The sequence below is a fragment of the Vombatus ursinus genome, unplaced genomic scaffold (assembly GCF_900497805.2).
Source record: "Vombatus ursinus unplaced genomic scaffold, bare-nosed wombat genome assembly UNPS02014945.1, whole genome shotgun sequence".
NCBI classification, from domain to species: Eukaryota; Metazoa; Chordata; class Mammalia; order Diprotodontia; family Vombatidae; genus Vombatus; species Vombatus ursinus.
Genome location: NW_020954723.1, coordinates 3,754,856 through 3,774,629, shown reverse-complemented (window position 1 = coordinate 3,774,629; position 19,774 = coordinate 3,754,856). Strand labels below are relative to the sequence as shown.

Below are 19,774 nucleotides of genomic sequence, written 5' to 3'. Positions count from 1 at the left end.
TATTATATTATATTATATTATATTATATTATATTATATTATATTATAAAGTAGCATTTATCAAAAGTGTCTGGTATTGGTTAAAAAATCGGGAGGTAAAGTGATGAAACAGACTAGACAAGGGAGAAGCTGAAATAGTGTAACTCAATAACCCAGGGTCCCATGAACCAGAAAACTTAAATTACTTGGGAAAGAAAACTCTGTTTCATAAAATCTGCTGGGAAAACTCGAAAACAGTCTGGCAAAAACTAGGCTTTTGCCAGCACTTTATAGCACATTCCACAATACATTCTAAATGGCGATGTGACCTTACTTAGAAGAGAAGCATATCATACAACTCTCATAGCTGTGAATAGAAGATATAGTCTTAACCACAAGAGATAAACAAGTATAAAAGATAAAATAATTAACTTTGATTACATGAAACTGGAAAGTTTTTGCACAGATCAAATTAATGTACCTAAAATAAGAAGGAAAATGTTTGAATGGGGAAAAAAACAACTTTGTATCAAAATTCCCTTATAAGAGTTTGGTATCCAAGATGTATAAAAAACTTACATACATTTGTTATTCAGTCATTTTCAGTCAGATCTGACTTTCATTACCCCTTTTTGTGTGTGTTGAGTTGGGGAGGGGCGTTCTTGGCAGGATACTAGAATGGTTTGCCATTTCCTTCTCCAGCTCATTTTACAGATGAGGAAACTGAGGCAAACAGGGTGAAGTGACTTGTCTAGGGTCAAACAGCTAGTAAGTGTCTGAGGCCAGATTTGAACTAAGGAAGATGAGTCTTCCTGATTCCAGGCCCAGCACTCTATCCATTGTGCCACCTAGCTGCCCCTGAAATAGTAGTGGTCCCTCTAAGAGAAATAATAAAAGTTTAAAATGTTGTTTGAGGAGAAAGATAATGAGTTCAATTTTGGACATGTTGAGATGTCTCCAGGACATCTACTTTGAAATATCTATTAACCAGTTGGTGATTGAGAATGGTCAGGGAGAGCTTATCAACTGCCCTGACCAGACCATTTCCCCCAACTTTTCCCAGCAATGAATTCATCTATCCAGTACTGGTTTTAAAAGGTAGGTGTATTACTCAGCTTATTAAAATTTCCCCTTAAAATGATGGGTTGCTGATTCATTGCCATTAGTGCTTTTTCCTGGATCTAAAAGAGATTTTAGGTAATAAGTCAAATCCCAAGAGATTCCAACTCAGTAATTGCCACTGCTGACATCTTAAAGCAGTTGTTTTGCATTAACATTAATAAGATGATAAATTAAGACTGTTATAGTTTTAGCAGAATACATAATACAACTTTGAAAGTAACTATCTTTTATATCTACAGAATGCATGTAAAATATTTTTAAATGTATCTAATTCCTTTCTGTTTTATCTTCACCTTGCATTCATAATTATATATATTTCATTCATAATTCATTTCAAAGTATGTATCAGTGATACAAAGTAATAATCATGAAAGTAAAATAACATAAGAATTTACAGAGAAATGGTAAGGGCTTAACTCAGCTAAAGTGGGTTCATATCTGAACTTGTAGGGTTTTTATAGTATTTTTATCCTCTTCTTCGGAAGTAGGAGGCTAGCACAATCACCTTGCCTTTCTATTTCAGTTTTAACTTTTAGAGAGGCAAATCTTTTAAAATGGGATCTTCCGAGGTAGGAGAAACCCTCATGATTAAAATGCTGGTGTCAATGGTATTTGGTGAGAGAATGGAAGTTTTTAACAAGAAATATTAGTATCTTATATGGATTGTAAAACTAACAATACATAAAAATGTAGAAGTTGTCTGCTGTTCCATTATTTCAGTCAATTTCCCAATATCATACAATATATCACGAAAGTCTTAGTGCAGTTTTAAGCCACTAAAACTTAAAACTGTACTAAGACTTTTGGAACACTCTATATGCTTGGCAGATAGGATAATATGGCATTTTTGTTGAAGTAGTGAAAGAGACTTTAAAGTATGTCATTTAGTTGAGACTTTGAGCCATAATGTGAGGCGATTAATAATTATCTGTAAGGCAGAATAAGTATACTTTAAGTTATCCTGAGATTATCCATTGATTTGATAGTAATCTAAAATCAGAAATTACAATAGTGAATAATCACTAATTCAACATTACTCTCACTAAAAAAATTAATAATAGCAAGAGCAAAAAGAGGTTTTTTTTACCATTAGTAAATTTTTAAAATATTTTAAATTTTATTTCATCCTTTAAAATTTTTATTTTGTGTATGTTTTATACTGCACATGATTTATTAGTGCAAGAGTATATGTGTATAGTTTATAAGTAAATGGATGCCTCCCCTGATAGGAATAGATGATCAAAGAATATTGGAGACCACTGATATGTAATTATAGCTTTTATTAAAAATTTTATCACAGTTTTTCTGAGGTGTGTTCTCTTGTGCTTAGTTTGGTATGAAAAATGTAATTTCATCACTATTTTTTTGCTTTCTCCAGACCTATCATGTAAGCAAAGAAATGGGGAGACTTACAGCCAGAAACATTATGTTTGCATAGAATGGTCAAGACAGTAAGAAACCTTGGATTTTGGATCACAGTTAGGAAAAATATTTCCATAGTACCACATTATATATGCACTTTAGTTTATTGTTGTGTGTTTTTAAAAATATTTTTAAAAAAGTTTTGCCTCATTATAAATGAAGCATCTTGCTATAATGGAAAGATTACTAGACTTAGATTCTGACCTGGGTCAGAGTTAGAGTCAATAAAACACTTGTTAAACACGTACCAGCTACTTACCCGTTGGGCAACTGGGTGGTGCAGTGAATAGAATACTGGGCCTGGAGTCAGGAAGATTCATCTTTCTGATTTCAAATCTGTCGTCAGACACTTACTAGCTACCCTGGACGAGTCACTTAACACTTTGCCTCAGTTTTCTCATCTGTAAAATGAGCTGGAGAAGGAAATGGCAAACACATGGACATGGCTGCAATGCCTGAATAACTAAGTACCAGGCACAGTGTTAAGCCCTGAGGATACAAAGAAAGGCGTAAGACCATCCTTGCCCTCTAGGAACTTACTATCTAAAGGAGGAATACTGCACATAAAAAGAAAATGAAAAGGGTGGGGAAGAAGTTACTAGGCACTGGCCTGATAAAGTCCTAAGACAGGGATGTGAAATGACCTTAGAAAGTGAGCAGTTCAGAGCTGATTTCATCTTGTAGGTTGATGTGTTTCTGGAGCTCATGAAATCCAGAATAGTTGGATGGGACGTGATGAAGTGAATTCTCTGGGTAACTTCTCCAAACTGAGGATCTGGGAGGAGCTCCCATCTATGCACTCCCCACCTTCTCCAACCTGAGGGAGAGACAACAAGGGCAAGGGATACTGAGAAGGTGTGAGTTTCAGAGTTGATTGATTACATCTTGTAGAGATCATAAAGCCCAGGAAAGTAGCCAGATGGAAATGATGAAGTTTGAATTGAATCCTCGGTGCTCCATTTATAGCTGTGTGACCTTGGACAAATGGTTTGTCTGACTCCCAGGGTCATTGTCAGATCAGTTGAGATAATACATCTAGTATTTGTTAAACTTGAAATGCTATATAATGCTAGCTATCATGTACCGTGTTATATTATGTTATAGTTAAGCTAAAGCTATCTTTACCTAATTTTATTTTTCTGTTCTTTATAGTTCTCTGCATATGATTTCATCCCAGCTCCAAAATTAAGGCCCTCTCAAGGAATGCCAGTCAGTGATGATTTATGTTTTAGCAGAAAAAGAGTGTCAAGAAATTTATTTCAGAATAGCTTGGATTTTAACCCAGAGCTGCCTCATGTATATGCTGGTAAGTAACAATTGCAGATAGAGAGCATGTTTAAATAAGTGAAAGACTTTTTTATACTATGAAATTGATTAATTTGATAAGCATTTATTTACATAACCTAAATATAAAATGTGATATCACAAAAAAATTGGAAGAAAACATGTTACCTTTTATAACTGAGATAGGAGGAAATTAAATTAAATAAAACATCATAAAAGATAAAGATAATTTTAGTTGCCAGATATTTTCCTTAACAAAATTAGTGTAACTGCTGTTAACCAGAGAGAAAAAATCTTTTCATCAATTAACCTCTGATAAAAGTCCAAAATCAACACAGGAAGTAGACACAAAAATATAAGACTAGGAGTCATTCTGTAACAGATAAAATTATATTAAGAAAGTCACAAAACTGTTGATGTCCTTTGGCCCAGTGATCCTCATTGTGGGAATATAACCGAAGGAAGTGAAAGATGGAAAGAAAGGCCTCACAGTATTCATAACAATAGTTCTTCTAGCAGATATCTTGAAACAGAGTGTGTGTCCAGCAGTTGTGGATGGCTGAACAAACTATAGCATATGAATGTAATCAAATACTGTTTTACACTGGGAAATGAATATTTAATCCAATTCAAAAAGTATTATGTACTTATTAAGTAGTGAGCATTGGGCATAAAGAAATATAATGAAACACAGTTCCTGCCTTCAGGAAAGGACAGTCAGATTTAGCGATTAGAAGATACTTGGTAATCTTAAAGAAAGCATTTTTAAATAGAGGTAAGAAAGCATTTCAAATTGGAGATAAGATTGGAAGCCATGTTGGAATATATAGAGAAGTAGAGAAGAAACGGAGGAAGTGAATATAGACAAATTTTTCTAGAGTTTGGCTGTGGGAGTGGTCTGTCAAATGAAGGTTTTGTCCAAGGAGTCAGGAAGGAATGGGATCCAGACCACTAGTAAAGAGATGGAAGAGGAGAGAATCAGGAATGATGTCTGGAGGGTTTGAAATGTAGAATTAGGGAGCAAAGGAGGCTGATAATTGATGAATTCTCTATTTTCCCCAAGACATTATGAGGCATAGTCCTCTGCTGAGAGGAGAAGCTTTAGAAAAGAGAAGATTCAGAACAGTTTACTCTGGGGAATGTAATGATGAATCAGTTAAGGCAAAATAAAAGAATTACTGTTCAGTAGAGAGGGTCCAGCTGATACTGTAAGAGATTTTTGACCAATCACATCTGCATAGTTATATGATTTCCTTCAGAATTGTAGTTTGGCAGGTCATAAACAATAAGAAGACAAGGGGTCAAGGGATCTGACAGTGAACAACATTGTATAGTTGAACTGGTTAAATATAAAAAGTTAAGGTATATCTTTGCTCTTTACTATATATGTGTGACTTTGGAGAAGTCAGCTTAACCTCACCTGAGTCTTTTTTATTCTTAAAATGAAGGGGAAAAAAATAAAATAAAGGTGTTGGCATCAGCTTGCCAAACACGATAATTAATTGGAGAGTCTGTGGGAAAACAGACACACTAATGGACTATTAATAGAGCTGTGAATTGGTACAGCCATTCTGTAAAGCAGTTTGGAACTGTGGTGCCCAGAACGTCAATGAGCTGTGGCTTTGACCCAGTGATACCACTACTAAGCCTATTGCCCTAAAAAAGATTAAAGATAAAGAATGACCTGTATGTACAAAAATATTTGTAGTTCCTCTTTTTTCTTTGAACTGGAAACTAAGAGTGTGCCCATAGATTGGGGGATGACTGGACAAATTATGACCATAATGTATTATTGTTGCACCATATAAGATGATTAAAAGGGACAATTTCAGGGAAATCTGAGAAGACTTGTACAAATAGATATACAATAAAATGAACAGAACCAGGAGAGAAATTTGTGCAATAACAATATCATAAAGAAAAACAAATTTGAAAGACTTAAGAACTCTGATTGATACAATGACCCAACACATTTCCAAGGAACCAGTGATGAAACATGCTCTCCACCGTCTGAGACAGATAGGTGATAGACTAAAGGTACAAAAGAAGACATACATACATTTTCGGTTATAGCCAGTGTAGAAAGTATTTTGCTTTTCTCTTTGTTCTTTATTCCCATTCTCTCCCCCCCCTCCCCCTTTCTAGTGCCTTGCTTCTGGGATTACCCCTCATTTATATTGTATATACTTTGTTTTGTAGTATGCACAGTGACCATACCCCAGTAAACCATTTCAGCAGACAGACTAAACCAGATTGAGGGTAACCAAGGGGTCTCAAACCCATTGATGAGTTAGGGAATGTCTCTCCCAGGTGTGGGAAGACTTCCACCAGCAAAATGGGTGAATGAGAACAATTTGTTCTAACAGCCTTGCAGATGGCTGAAGCAGGCACTATGGGATGCTTAGAGCTTAGTTAGTCATCAAAGATGCAAAGGTCATCCACTGCACCGTGAGTCACCACTAGTTGTCTTGACTTTTGTCTTGTCACTGGACTCTGATGACTGTGGAAGAGAAAGTGAGTTTGACAACTTCATGCAACCCTGCCTCACCTAAATCCAATTTATGCGAAAATCAAAGGACATCACTCATACCATTTTACCATTTTTACCTACCTCAAAGTCCTGTGGTGACAGGCAAGTGACAAAGCAGCACATGCAGATACACTGGGAGCTATAGTCACAACTCTGCACACAGTTGGCCCAGGCCATAGGGTCATCTTCTCACTAGACTGAAGCAGCAGTGTGATTCAGCAGCCCTTATGTGTCTGAACAGCCTTTTTTGAAGGAACAAATTGCTCATCTCCTGGCATGTGTAAGGGACTAGAAAAGGTGCCCTTTTTAAAAACTGTCTGCTTCACGCAGCTGTGGCCTGCTTACTATGGAAGGTGGGTATCCCACTCTGCAGCCAAAACAAAAAAATGTACAAAAACTTTTGCAAAGCTAATTCCACTTACTGTCAATACATGGAATGTGCACACTCTTGTGGACAACACAAAATCCAGTAAGCTTGAAAGATGAACAGCTCTTGTTACAAGAAAACTCAACAGGTTTTGTATCCAAATAGAGGCCCTGAGTGAAACGAGGCTGACAAATGAAGACCAGCTTACCAAAGTCAGAGCTGGTTAACATTTTTCTAGAGTGGCCACAGTGTTGGGGAGTGCTGTAGAGCTGGTATAGGTTTTGCAATCAAAACTCATCTAGTCAACAACCTTGTATGCCTGCCAAAAGGAGTGAATGGCAGGCTCATGACAATGTGTTGCCACTTGCAGGAAAGCAGCCCGTCACCATCATCAATGCATATACTCTTACCGTAACGAACTCTGAGGTCAAAGAAAAATTTTATGAACACCTGGAGAACCCTCATCATCAATGTGCTGAAAGAGAAGAAGCTTATAATTCTGGGTGACTTTTAATGCCAGAGTAGGCACAAACTACCAGACATGGCAGAGTCCTTGGAAGGAATGGAGTAGGAAACAGCAACAGCAACAGTCACTTACTTCTGAAGACTTGTGCATCTCATGACCTTTTTGTCACCAACACTGTCTTCTATTTCAGTAGAATGCAATAAAAACTTCATGGATACATCTGTAGCAAATTTTGGCATTTAATAGACTATGTGACTGTAAGGAGAAGAGATGGACAGAATGTGAGAGTGACAAAGGCAGTGTGTGGTATAGAGTGCTTATCCTCTCCAAGATAAATATTCACATTCAACAAGAGCAGCAGCCCCAAGGCAAGAGGACTACCAGAAGACTTAATGTCAGCAGATTAAAATGTTTCTCTAAGTGTGAACAGTTCCTTGCTAACTTGGAGGGAAAGCTGAGCCAACACATGGTTGGCAACAGTGGAGCAGAAGAAGAATGGGCAACTTTCAGAGATTTGGGCACCACATTAACTCATCTGGGCCAGAATACTCATAAACATAAAGATTAGTCTGATAAAAATGATGGGGAAATTCAGAAGCTGCTTAACAAAAAACAAGAACTCTTGTTTATCTGTCTCTAAAAAGGTAGTGCTTAACTCCATCAAAAGTAAGGTGAAAGCAAAGCTTAGAGAGATGCAGGATCCTTAGCTCAGTAAGAAGGCAGATGAAATTCAATTTTATGTGATAGTAACAATCCAAAGCACTTTTATGATGCCCCAAAGGCTATGTAGGGGCCAAAGACTAATGGTGCACCTCAGCTACTCAGTGCTGATGGAGCCACATTGATAAGGACGTGATCATGGAGAGATGGGCTGAACACTTCCCTAGTGTTCTCAACAGACCTTCATTAATCAGTGCTGAATGGAGAATAGAAGAATTTATACCAAACAAGAGATAGAGAACATTATGAAATGCAAAATGGATAATTTTGATTACATTAAATTGAAAAGATTTTGCACAAATAAGGCCACTGCATCCAAGATTAGGAGGGAAGGAGAAAATGGGGAAAGAATTTTTACAACCAGTATCTCTGATAAAGGCCTCATTTCTAAAATATATAAAGAACTAAGTCAAATTTATAAGAATGTAAGTCATTTCCTAATTGATAAAGGGTCAAAGGATATGAACAGGCAGTTTTCAGATGAAGAAATTAAAGCTTTCTATAGTCATATAAAAAAATACTCTAAATCACTATTGTTTAGAGAAAATATACATACCTATCAGTTGGCTAACATGATAAAACAGGAAAATGATAAATGTTGGGGAAGATGTAGGAAAATTGGAACATTATTGCATTGTTGGTAGAGTTGTAAACTGATCCAACCATTGTAGAGAGCTATTTGGAACCCAAAGGGCTATAAAAATGTGCATACCCTTTAACCCAACAATACCACTTTTAGGTCAGTATCCCAAAGAGATCATACAAATGAGAAAAGGATCCACATGTACAAAAATATTTATAGCAGCTCTTTTTATGGTGGCAAAGAATTAGAAATTGAGGGGATGCCCATCAGTTGGGAAATGGTTAAACAAGTTGTATATGAATGTAATGAATATTATTGTGCTATAAGAAATAATGAGCGAGCAGAGGTCAGAAAAACCTGGAAAGACTTGTACGGACTGATGCTGAGTGGTATAAACAGAACCAGGAGAACATTGTACCCGGTAAACAGCCATATTATGAAATGACTAATTTTGATAGACTTGGCTCTTCTCAGCAAGGCAAACATCTCCAAAAGTCTCATAATGGAAAATGCTATCCAAATCCAAAGAAAGAACTATGGAGTTTGAATACAAATCGAAGCATACTATTTGCTCTTTTTTTTCTTCAGTTTTGTTTCTTCTTTCTTGTGGTTCCTCTTATTGGTTCTAATTCTTCTTTACAACATGACTAATGTGAAAACATGTTTAATAGGAATGTATATGTAGAGCCTATATGAGATTGCATGCCATCTTGGGGAGGTAGGAGAAGAAAATTTAAAACTCAAAAGCTTATGAAAGTGAATGTTGAAAATTAAAAATAAAATTTTTTTTAAAAGTTTAAAAAAAACAATGCTGAAGCCATTGACTGTATACCTCAGATTGAAGTTAGTCCCTCTCTAGCTAAACTTCCAACTGAAGGGAAGAAGTTTTGAATGCCATTAGGCTCCTCTCCTGTGGCAAAGCACCTGGTGCTGATTCTGTCCCAGCTCAGATTTATGAGGCAGAGGGTCCACTGCTCATATAAAAACTGATTAAAATTTTCCGTGTTAGATAGCAAGAAGAGGTTATCCCCAAGGAGTTCAAGGATGCCTCCTTGTCCATCTCTATAAAGTTAAAGGAAATAGATTGCCCTTTGAAAATCACAGAGGGGTCTCTGTTAATCATGGGTGGCAAGATTCTTGCCAAAATCCTCCTTAGCAGGCTGATCCTTCACCTAGACGATGGTCATCTACGCAAGAGCCAGTGTGGCTTCAGAAAGGGCGGACAAATGGTCAGTATGGTGTTCGTTGCCTGACAGCTCCAGGAGAAATGTTGGAGCAGAACAGTGGTCTGTATATAACATTCGTCGACCTGACCAAGGCTTTTGATACTGTCAGCCATGAAGGCTTGTGGAAAATTATGGCAAAATTTGATTGCCCAAAGAAGTTCATTAGTATTGTATGTCAGTTTCATGACAGCATGCTTACGTGCGTTCTGGATAATGGACACTTTCCTAGTCACTAGTTGGAGTGAAAGAAGGTTCTGTGCTTACTCCCATGCTTTTTACCATGATGTTTTCAGCAATGTCAGATGCTTTCAATGAGGATAAAAATGGCATCAAGGTAAGCTACTGCACTGAAGGTAAATTATTTAATTTGAAAAGGCTACAAGTAAAGACTGAAGAGGAGGGAGAGTTATTAGTATGCAACTTTCTGTTTGCAGATGATTGTATACTCAGTGCAGCCTCTGAGGCTAAGATACAACAAAGTGTGGATCGATTCTCTGCTGCTTGTGCTAATTTTGGCCTAACAACTAACACCAAGAAATAATAGGTTTTCCACCAACCAGAACCACACCATCCATATGTGGAACCATCAGTTGTAGCAAATAGAGAAATATTGAATGCTATGGATACTTACCTTACACTTACCTTAGCAGTATACTTTCCATGGATATACACATAGATGATGAGATTGATGTACACATTGTCAAAACTAGCTGATTTGGGAGGCTCTGAAGGAAAGTGTGAGAGAAAAGAAGTATTAGACTGTCTACCAAACTGAAGGTCTTTAGAGCTGTTGTGCTGATTCTCATTATTGTATGCCTATGAAATCTGGAGTCTGCCAGTGCCATGCCAGGAAACTGAATCACTTTTCCTTGAATTGTATTAGGAAGATTCTGAAGATAAGGCAAGATAAGGTACCAGACACTGAGGTCCTTTCTTGAGCTGAACTAGCAATCATTCAAACTCTACTGCAAAGAGCACAATTCCAATGGGCTATCCACGTTATTTCAATGCCAAATACACGTTTGCCTAAAAGACTCAACATAAGGCAAGCACCCACATAGAGGTCAGAAGAAGTGATACAAGCACACTCTCAAGGTCTCCCTGAAGAACCTTGGAATCAGTTGTATGACATGGAAGACACTGGCACAGGATTACCTGGCATGGTATGGCAGCATCAAAGAAGGTGCTTTGCTCTTTGAGCGAAGCAGAATTGCAATAACTTAAAAGAAACGCGAGATGCACAAATTTACAGACATTTCCACTTCAGATGTTTATGTGAACTATTTCTGCCAGACCTGTGGTAGAGCCTTCTGAGCTGGTATTGGTCTGATCAGACACATTGTACCTTGACCCCAACATAGTGATGTCATTTTGGTCCTCTTCAAGAATGAAGGACAACAACCAACCAACCAACCAACCATATCTTGTATGTAAATAGCTTTTTGCATTTTGCTTTCCTGTTAAAATGTGAGCTTCTTGAGGGCAAGAATCTTGTTTTCCCTTTCCCTTTGCATTTGTAACATGTAGCACATTGCCTGGACTATAGTAGGTACTTAATAAATTTTACTTTGATGGGGGAGGAGGGGAAGAGACAGAGGTTTAGGCATAAAATAGTAAACCCCTCTCCCAAATGAAAGAAAGAGAAGAGGATCTTTAAACATTTTTTTTTAAATACACAGGAAAAAATTCTGAAAGAATCAGAGACAAGCAGGGAGGACACCTTTGGAAATTACATGTTGAGCTTATATATTTTAGAAGAAACAAAAGCTGTATTTTCACAATACAGATTCACAGTTTCATATGCATTTGTCTCTTTCTGTTCTCTCTATATTACTTGAAGTTAGGAAGGCCTGAGTTTAGATCCTTCCTCAGACACTTATTAGCTGTGTGACTGGGCAAGTCCCTTAACCACTCTCAGCTTAAGTTTTCTTATCTGTAAAATGAAAATAATAATAGCACCTACTGCACAGGGATGTTGTAAAGCTCAAATGAGATAGTACACGCAAAGTGTTTTGTAAACTATAATAGCTATCATTATTGCTATTGCTTTATTTATTTATTTATTTTGGCTAGGCAGTGGGGTTAAATGACTTGCCCAGGGTCACACAGCTAGTGCATGTTATGTGTCTGAGGCCGGATTTGAACTCAGGTCCTCCTGACTCCAGGGTCAGTGCTCTATCCGCTGTGCCACCTAGCTGTCCCCTATCATTGCTATTATTAAATTTGGCACAGATTGATCATTTCCCAAGCAAGTGTTTCTGATGTAAATCCACAAGAAGTAGCCCACAAATCTTGAAATTGCTTTAGGCAGCAAACACTTGATCTCCTTGCCCAAAAGAGAAATAGACAAGAACATCTCCAGTTTAGAATGTAAAATTGTTTAAAATCTTAGCAGAGGAGAGAGGGTGGTGATAATCTATGACACAGTATTTTGCCACGTGACAAAAAATGGTGCAGGGAAAAACACTACAAAGGAATATTCAAGGCAGAAATCCCAGAACAAAGAACCTGCAGTTCCATCATTAAAGCAACAGAGTTTTCCAGCAGCTGACAGTCTCAGAGTCTAACAGTAGTCTACTTTTGCTCAGACCCAAACCCAGATCAGGAACTTGCAGAGGTCCGATGGAGGCAGGAAGGGGGATGAGGAGTGGGGAGTGGAATAGCAATCAGACTTTGCCCTGGTTCAGACCATTTTGGGAGTACCTGGAGACTTTCAGGTCCCTAACCTGAGCTTTCCCTGAGACCCTGTAACAATACAATATTCAGTACTCCAAGAAAGGAACAACAGGACCATCCCAGACCTTCCCTCCAGAGGTGCCAGAGCTCAGCCCTAACATCAAGTCCAAAGTCAGGAAATAGTCTAGAAGAATGAGCAAACAAACAAACAAAAAAATCCCATCATAAAAAACTATTATGGTGACAGAGATGCTTAAAACACAAACCCAGAAGGGGAGAATGACTCCAAAACATCTACAGGCAAAGTCTCAAAGAAAAACACAGCTTGGACACAGATTCAACTAGAATTCCTGAAAGGGATGAAGCCCAAGTTAAAAAAAAAAAGTTTAAAATGTTTTTAGCAGTGTCATGAGAGTGCTAGAGGAAAAAAATAGAGAAGAAATGAGACCTATAGAAGAAAGAATTGGAAAGAAAAATAACAGCTTGGCACAAGATGTAAAAAACCTTACCAAAGCAGTAAATTCCCTGAATATTAGAATGAACCAGGTAGAAGCTCGTGACTCCATGAGACAACAAGAAATCATAAAACGAAGTCAAAAGATTGGGAAAAAAGATGACAGAAGAGAATGTAAGAAATTTCAGAGCAAAAAGTGAGCTGGAAAACAGATTGAGAAGAGGTAATCTTAGAATCACTAGACTACCTCAAAGACATCACCAAAAAAAGAGCCTAGACATCCCGCTTTGAAAAATCATAAAAGAAAATTGTCTAGATCTCTTAGAACTAGAAGGCACGGTAGAAATAGAACGAATCAACTCCTGAAAGAAACCCCAAAATGAAAACTTCCAAGAACAATATGGCCAAAATTCAGAATTTGTTTCCAGTTCAAAGAAGAAATATATCTGAATTCTGTTCACTTTCACTATCCTACTGTCTCATCCAAAGGCCCAACCTTCATTTTACAATGATTAAAATTTTTATTGTGCTCATTGTTATTAATTTTTACTGCTCAGATCTTCAAAATTCCTAATGATGCTTTGTAGTTTCCTTTTGACAGTACCGCCATTCATTTGGATGTGAATTACCAGAAGTGGGTGACTGTCCTCAAGTTTGTTGCAGGATGCTGTCTATTACATCCCTCATGCATGTCCTAGGCAGCCAGCACACTTCCCAGCTGGTTATATGGTTATATCAGGTCAACGAATGACTTAGCCTGTACCCCTTAGTCAATAGTTCGCTGCTACCGCCTGTCTTCCTAGAGCCAGTAACAGATGTCCTCACTGTTGATATCTGTGGATCTCATTGTCCTTCCACAAAACTAGGGAAGCTTCTGCTTCTTCAGAAGATCCAGGTCCATCCTTGAATATACTGCAGAGCTCCACCTGCCCCCAAGTTCATTTTGCCCTTCTTTATTAGTCTTCCAACTTTTAAATACCTGATCTTATTGATTTTATTACTTTGGATTTCCTTTTATTTCCTCAGAACCTCTTTTTTAGAATCTTAGTTTTAGACCTAGAAAAGACCTCAGAGGTCATTTAGACCAATGCCATCATGATTACAGTTAGGAAAATAAAGACCCAGAAAGGTTAAGTGATTTGCCTAAAGTCCCACAGAGAGTAAGTAGTAGAGCCAGAAGTATAAACCCTGCATTTTCACTGTGTCATGCTGCTTCTTAACATTTCATCCTCCCTGCTAAGATGAAGAAATGCCAAATTACCTTTTCCTATATCAAGGATACAGATTTGCACTGAGCTGACATGTAATTATTTTGCCTGTGGCACAGTCTCTGAAGGTCAGTGAAACTGTTCCCCCAGACTCCATAACTACTGAAATTGATATTCCTCTGTTGCTGTGGTTCCCCTGACTTGCCATACCATACACTTTTAATAATCTGTTCCTGAATGACTATTTTTAGAGTATTCTTCCCTTCATTATATCACCTTGCCCCCTACTAATGCTTATGAGAGAAGCTGAGAAAATGCTCAAATAACCTAGGGACTTTGTGAAGTCTGTATGGTAAGAAATGGAAGATAAAAGAATCTCATGGATTAACTGTAGACTGTGAATAGTGAGAACTGGTTTAATCAGTCTCTGGGGACCCTGCTTAGTGAGTGGGAGTTGGGAGAACCAGGAAAAACTGCATGGACCTAGCCTATCCTGTGTGTGGGGGTGTGAGTGTGTGGGTGTGGGTGTGTTTGTATATGCTCTGGCCTTACAGTTTGCCTCCTGAATGGGTACTGCCTCAAGTGCCTCTTATCAAACCCTTTCTCCAGAAGCCTCATCCCTTTATCATCTATCTGCCTTAAAGAGTTACCCACATGTCTGCCCCATTGTATTCCTGACCACATATGCTAACCACACATTTAGGAAACAAAGTACCTTCATGAAATGTAACTCACCTTTATTTACACAGTTTTTTTTTTTCCTTTTCCAAAAGGTACCATTGGGTCTCAGCAAACAAACATTTCAGGGAAATGCGGACAGCTAGGCTTTTCACAGATGAGTGGAAAAAGTGGCAGTGTGGATTCTGATTTGCAATTTTTAGGAGCAAATAATAGCCGTCAGGATAAAGGTATAAATACTAACTTGTTTTGCGGTATGTACTATTTAGAAGTATGTTCAAGGAGTGTTTATAATTTATATGTGATACAGTCTCCTCAAAATCATCATATAAATAATAGAAGCTTGTTGCATCAACAGAACTCTGAATTATTTTTAGAAATATGTTTACTTGGAGCTATATAATATTTTCTTAGGAGCCCTGATTCTAAATATGATGTGGATCTCTGTTGTGAAACAAGCTATTTTATTTGTTTATTTGTTTGTTTGTTTTTGGTTAGGCAGTAGGGTTAAGTGACTTGCCCAGGGTCACACAGCTAGTAAGTGTTATGTGTCTGAGGCCAGATTTGAACTCAAATCCTCCTGAATCCATGACTGGTGCTCTATCCACTGCGCCACCTAGCTGCCCCAGAAACAAGCTATTTTTAATAATATTTCATCACATAATCACAACATTGTACTGGAAAAGTGTTATAATAATAATTTTCCCAGATAGTCTAACTTTTTGGGTTGGTCAGAGCCTCCCAAACCAGAAGACAGACCTATCCCTCAACAAGCACCCCTTTCCAATGTTAAGTTAGGTAAAATATGAGGTATCGCCAGGTATGGTAGCATATACCTGTAATACCTGCTACTAAATGCCTGATACTAGAGCTGGTAGATTGCTTGAACTTAGCTAAATATCTGAGCAGTGATAGGGCTGGAGCTGTTCCAGTGTCTGCACTAAGTCCTGCACTAATATGATGAGCCCCCAGGAGCAGGGGGTGTTAGGAAGGCTTAATTGGACAAGGTTAGAAGTAGAACAGGTAAAAATTTCTTTATCAGTCAGCAATTGTATCAGGACTGTGAGTGTCTGGTACATTTCCAGCCTGGACAGGATAAGGAAAGCCACTCTCAGAGCAACAGAAGGCAAGAAGTATAGCAAAATAGTATTTGAGGATGTCAGCACAGGTGAGTTTGTGGATTATTGCCATTAGTAGTTTTGGCCCAGGTTTTGCCTTATTTGCAATATCAAAATTGAATATTTCCAGAAACACTTTAATTTGGATTATATAGCATAATTGAAATTTCATGTTTTATTTTTGTTAGGGATTTTTTTTCCACTTGAAATAGATTGGGTAGATTTATTCTATGGTACATTAACATTTTAGCTTTCCCTGGGGACATTATATTTCCTAAATGCTTTTATAGGCATTCACTGTAATGAAACAGTGCAGTTCTCCTGTTTTACTGCTAAATCCCATCAAAATGGTGTCATGGACAACTCTGATCATCTCTACCTCAAACTACCAGAAAGCTAAAAGAACAGGTCTGTTCCTGCTTCAGGATATCCCAGGGCTAGTTGACTTTATTTGTAGGTCAGCCTAGTAGTTTATAATTGACCCTGAGGAGTCCCATGTAGTTGTTGATTAATTCTAGATCCTGACACAAACATGTAAACTCTCACTGAGGCTTTGGAACTGCTGTGCCTGTTCAGGGATATTGTAGAAAACTAAAACTAGCCCAGAGCCAAAACACCCCTCCCAAAGGGGAAGAGACAGATTGGAGAAATATTGGGCCTACACAATTCTAAAGAGTAGTTTCAAGACAATGCCAGGATCTTTGAAAGGCTTTTCGGGTATGGCTTCCAAATACCTAACCAACTCAAAGTTTCTCTCCATTTTTAGATTGTCTGCTTTTCCTTTGGGGTATTAGGAAAGTTTATGATCTTCTTACAAGTCATCACTTCAATTTAGCAGCTACAGCCATACAGACTCTTTTATAATAAAGCTGTTTACTATAGTCCCCCTAGGTAGAGGTTCTTAACCTAGGGTTTGTGAATTTGTTTTAAAAGTAATTTAATTATTGTGTTTCAATATAATTGGTTTCCTTTATAATCCTTTGTATTTTATGTCATAATTTAAGAACTCCTGCCTTAAGTGTTTTAGAGTGTGAGCAAATGACATGATAAAGTATATAAATATCATAAGTATAACAAAGCGGCTAGAGAATTGGACAAGAAATTAGGAAACCCTAGTTCTGGTTTTGGTCACTAAGTATGTTTTGACCTTTGGTCAATTTCTTAAGGGTATCTGCACCTGTAGAAATGTAGACTGTCGCAGGGCCTGGCCCTGCCTAAATTAAGAATAAATGAGACAAAAATGTATGAAGAATTTTGGGCTCTCCCAGAAGAAAGCAATTATTTAAGTCACACATGATTAAATTTTTAATAACAAAATATAGAATACTAATTTTCTTTGGTACTTAAATACTTAAGAATCTCTGATTTGGTTAGTATGAGTGTTAGTATGGATTGTGGCCCCCTAGTAGATCATTTTTGAGAATTGTAATGGGTGAAAAATTCATCATCTGTGGGCAAGGTCATGATGAGCTTTTCCAAACTTAACTAAACTGGTCTTAGCTGTGACAGATGTATAGTTTTGCCAGGCCCGTACTTGAAATCTTTCCAGCTTGGTACGACCTTCCTAGGCTTTCACTCTATTGGTGTAGTCTTCATTTACCCAAGGTACGCACTGAGTCATTGGAGGAAGACTGAGGTGATAATTATAGGAAATTATTAAAAAATGATAAAGGGGGAAAGTAAGTGTTTATGAGTTAGTTAAGTATATGTAAATAGTATATTCTCTTTTATCTTATACAGTGTGTGCAAGCCTAAATTTTGGCAGTAAAACTCAACAAACATTTGGTAGTCCTGCAGAGCATACTTTATCATATCCTAGTCCCAATACAAGCCAGGGAGCTCTCATCCTTCCATCCTATCCACTCTCCTCACCTCGAACCAGTCCAAAACACACATCTCCTCTTAATGGATCTCCAAAGAAGTCTCAAGATAATTCTATTAACTTCTCAAATTCCTGGCCTCTTAAGAGTTTTGAAGGGCTCCCAAAGCCAAGTCCACAGAAAAAGCTCTTCAGTCAAAAATCAGTGGATGCTTCAGGTAAAAATCTGAAAAAAAAAAAATGATACTCTATGTGTTTTTATTTGTAAGTTTGAATTCAACTTGGAATTACCATAAACTCAGTAGATTGAAACATTTGTCTTAGTATTATGGGAATAAAAACTAAATAACTTATTGGTGTTATAATGTACAAGTCATTAGATTCCAACCATAATAGTCATTTTTTTCCTTAAAATATTTATACTAACCTTTTATTTGTTGCCCAAAATCTTATCATCAAACAGTTATTTGTAGAATTCCATATTGAGCAGCATGTCAGTTGGACAGCTAACATCATGAAGGGATTTCTGATATTCAGCTCGATTATATAATTTTTTTCAGTATCTCACCCAATGTCTTAAACAGTTTAATTTGCCAATTAACTCAAAAGCATTCCTCAAGAGAGTGTTTGCCAATTTTGTTTATTTTGAACACTGAAAATTATTCCTTCTCATCAAATATACCCTGTTCTTACATAATATTTGTGTTTATATCAACCAGCAGAAAATTACTTTTGGTTTTAATTTTATTTATGGGAAAATCTATCACTTTTATTATTTTTGATGGAAAATATGTGATTTTTGTTAAAAAAAAATACTGTATTCTAGGTTTTTATGCACTATAATTCTCAGCTTATGTCATTCTGTAAATTGATAAAATATCTGTTTTATACAGGAGAAAATTCACAAGAAAAACCTTCTCCAATACAACTTAAACCTGCATTAGTGAGATCACCATCTTCCCGGAGAGGCCTAAATGGAACAAAACCAGTTCCGCCAATTCCACGGGGGATAAGCCTATTGCCCGATAAAGCAGATTTTATCACTGTGGAATATGAAAAAAAAGATCATATTTGGAGGAATGGAAAAGATAATCTTGCAGTTGATCTTTCTGAATTAAATGTCAGAGATAAAGAATCAGATCAGGAAGAGGTTAGACCTAAATGTTACTTTTCGAATATCTGCTATTATTTTCTTTGTAACTTGGTTATTATAAATTGTTTTGGAATAATAATAGCACTGTCATTTTTTTTGTTTGTTTGTTTTTGTTTTTACCATAAATTGACTGACAGCAAAAAAATCAGTATAATACTTTGATTTAGAATCAATTTCATGGTTCCATATGTGCCACATTTACATTTAATTTATGTTGCCTCGGGTTACTAAAGATCAATGTGTTTTGACATTAATTACCCAGCATTTTAAAATAAAAAATACATTGCTATACATACTCGAGTGATATTAATGCTGCTCCATTTTAAGAGACTTAAAATTTAAATATCAGTGTGTAGAGCTAATTCACAAAGCACTAATATTAAAAATAAAGCAGTTCAACATGTAGATACTCAGGAAAAATAAAAAGTGTCTAGTACCACTTTTCCCAAATTTGAATGTGACAAGAGAAGATAATATCCATAGGTAAAAGTCACAAAGGTAAAGAAACTTAGAGTACATGATGTGTTTGCATTCAGACTTTTTATAGATTTTATTTCTACCATAGAAGTACCCTAAAAATTAAATGGAAAAAACAATTGAATCTTATATTCTTTTTAACCGGTTAACCATCTTAGCATGTTTAGCCCTATTATAACTGCCCTCATTATTTGCTATTGTAAAAACTTAGTAGTTAAAGAAGCATTTTGTTTTATTTGGTGCAAACTGAACTTGGAAAGAACTGCATATTTTATGGCCAGTACTATATTCAGACTGTCACAGAAGAAAAGACCAAAAGGTTTTTTAAATACTTGTTTTACACAAGGCACTATGGTTGGTGCTGGGGACGCAAGGATAATAATGAAATGGTTCTTTTAAAAAATTGTATTTCTTGAATTAAAAATTGTAATTAATTTGTAGAAAGGTTCTTTAAATGATTAGTTTTGTGATTAGGTACATAAATAAAACTACA

The 19,774-nt window shown here is 36.8% G+C and overlaps 1 protein-coding gene across 4 annotated transcripts in view; it reads left to right on the top strand.

The window, feature by feature from the left end:
* LOC114030138 (TOG array regulator of axonemal microtubules protein 1-like) overlaps positions 1-19,774 on the top strand; it is a 96,664-nt gene that overhangs the window by 23,408 nt on the left and 53,482 nt on the right. For all 4 annotated transcript variants that reach the window (XM_027844881.1, XM_027844880.1, XM_027844879.1 and 1 more), the window contains exons 2-5: positions 3,675-3,828; positions 14,810-14,944; positions 17,573-17,869; positions 18,545-18,801. In XM_027844881.1, the coding sequence (XP_027700682.1) occupies positions 3,675-3,828; positions 14,810-14,944; positions 17,573-17,869; positions 18,545-18,801 (843 nt within the window). The remainder of the gene's footprint in view (positions 1-3,674; positions 3,829-14,809; positions 14,945-17,572; positions 17,870-18,544; positions 18,802-19,774) is intronic.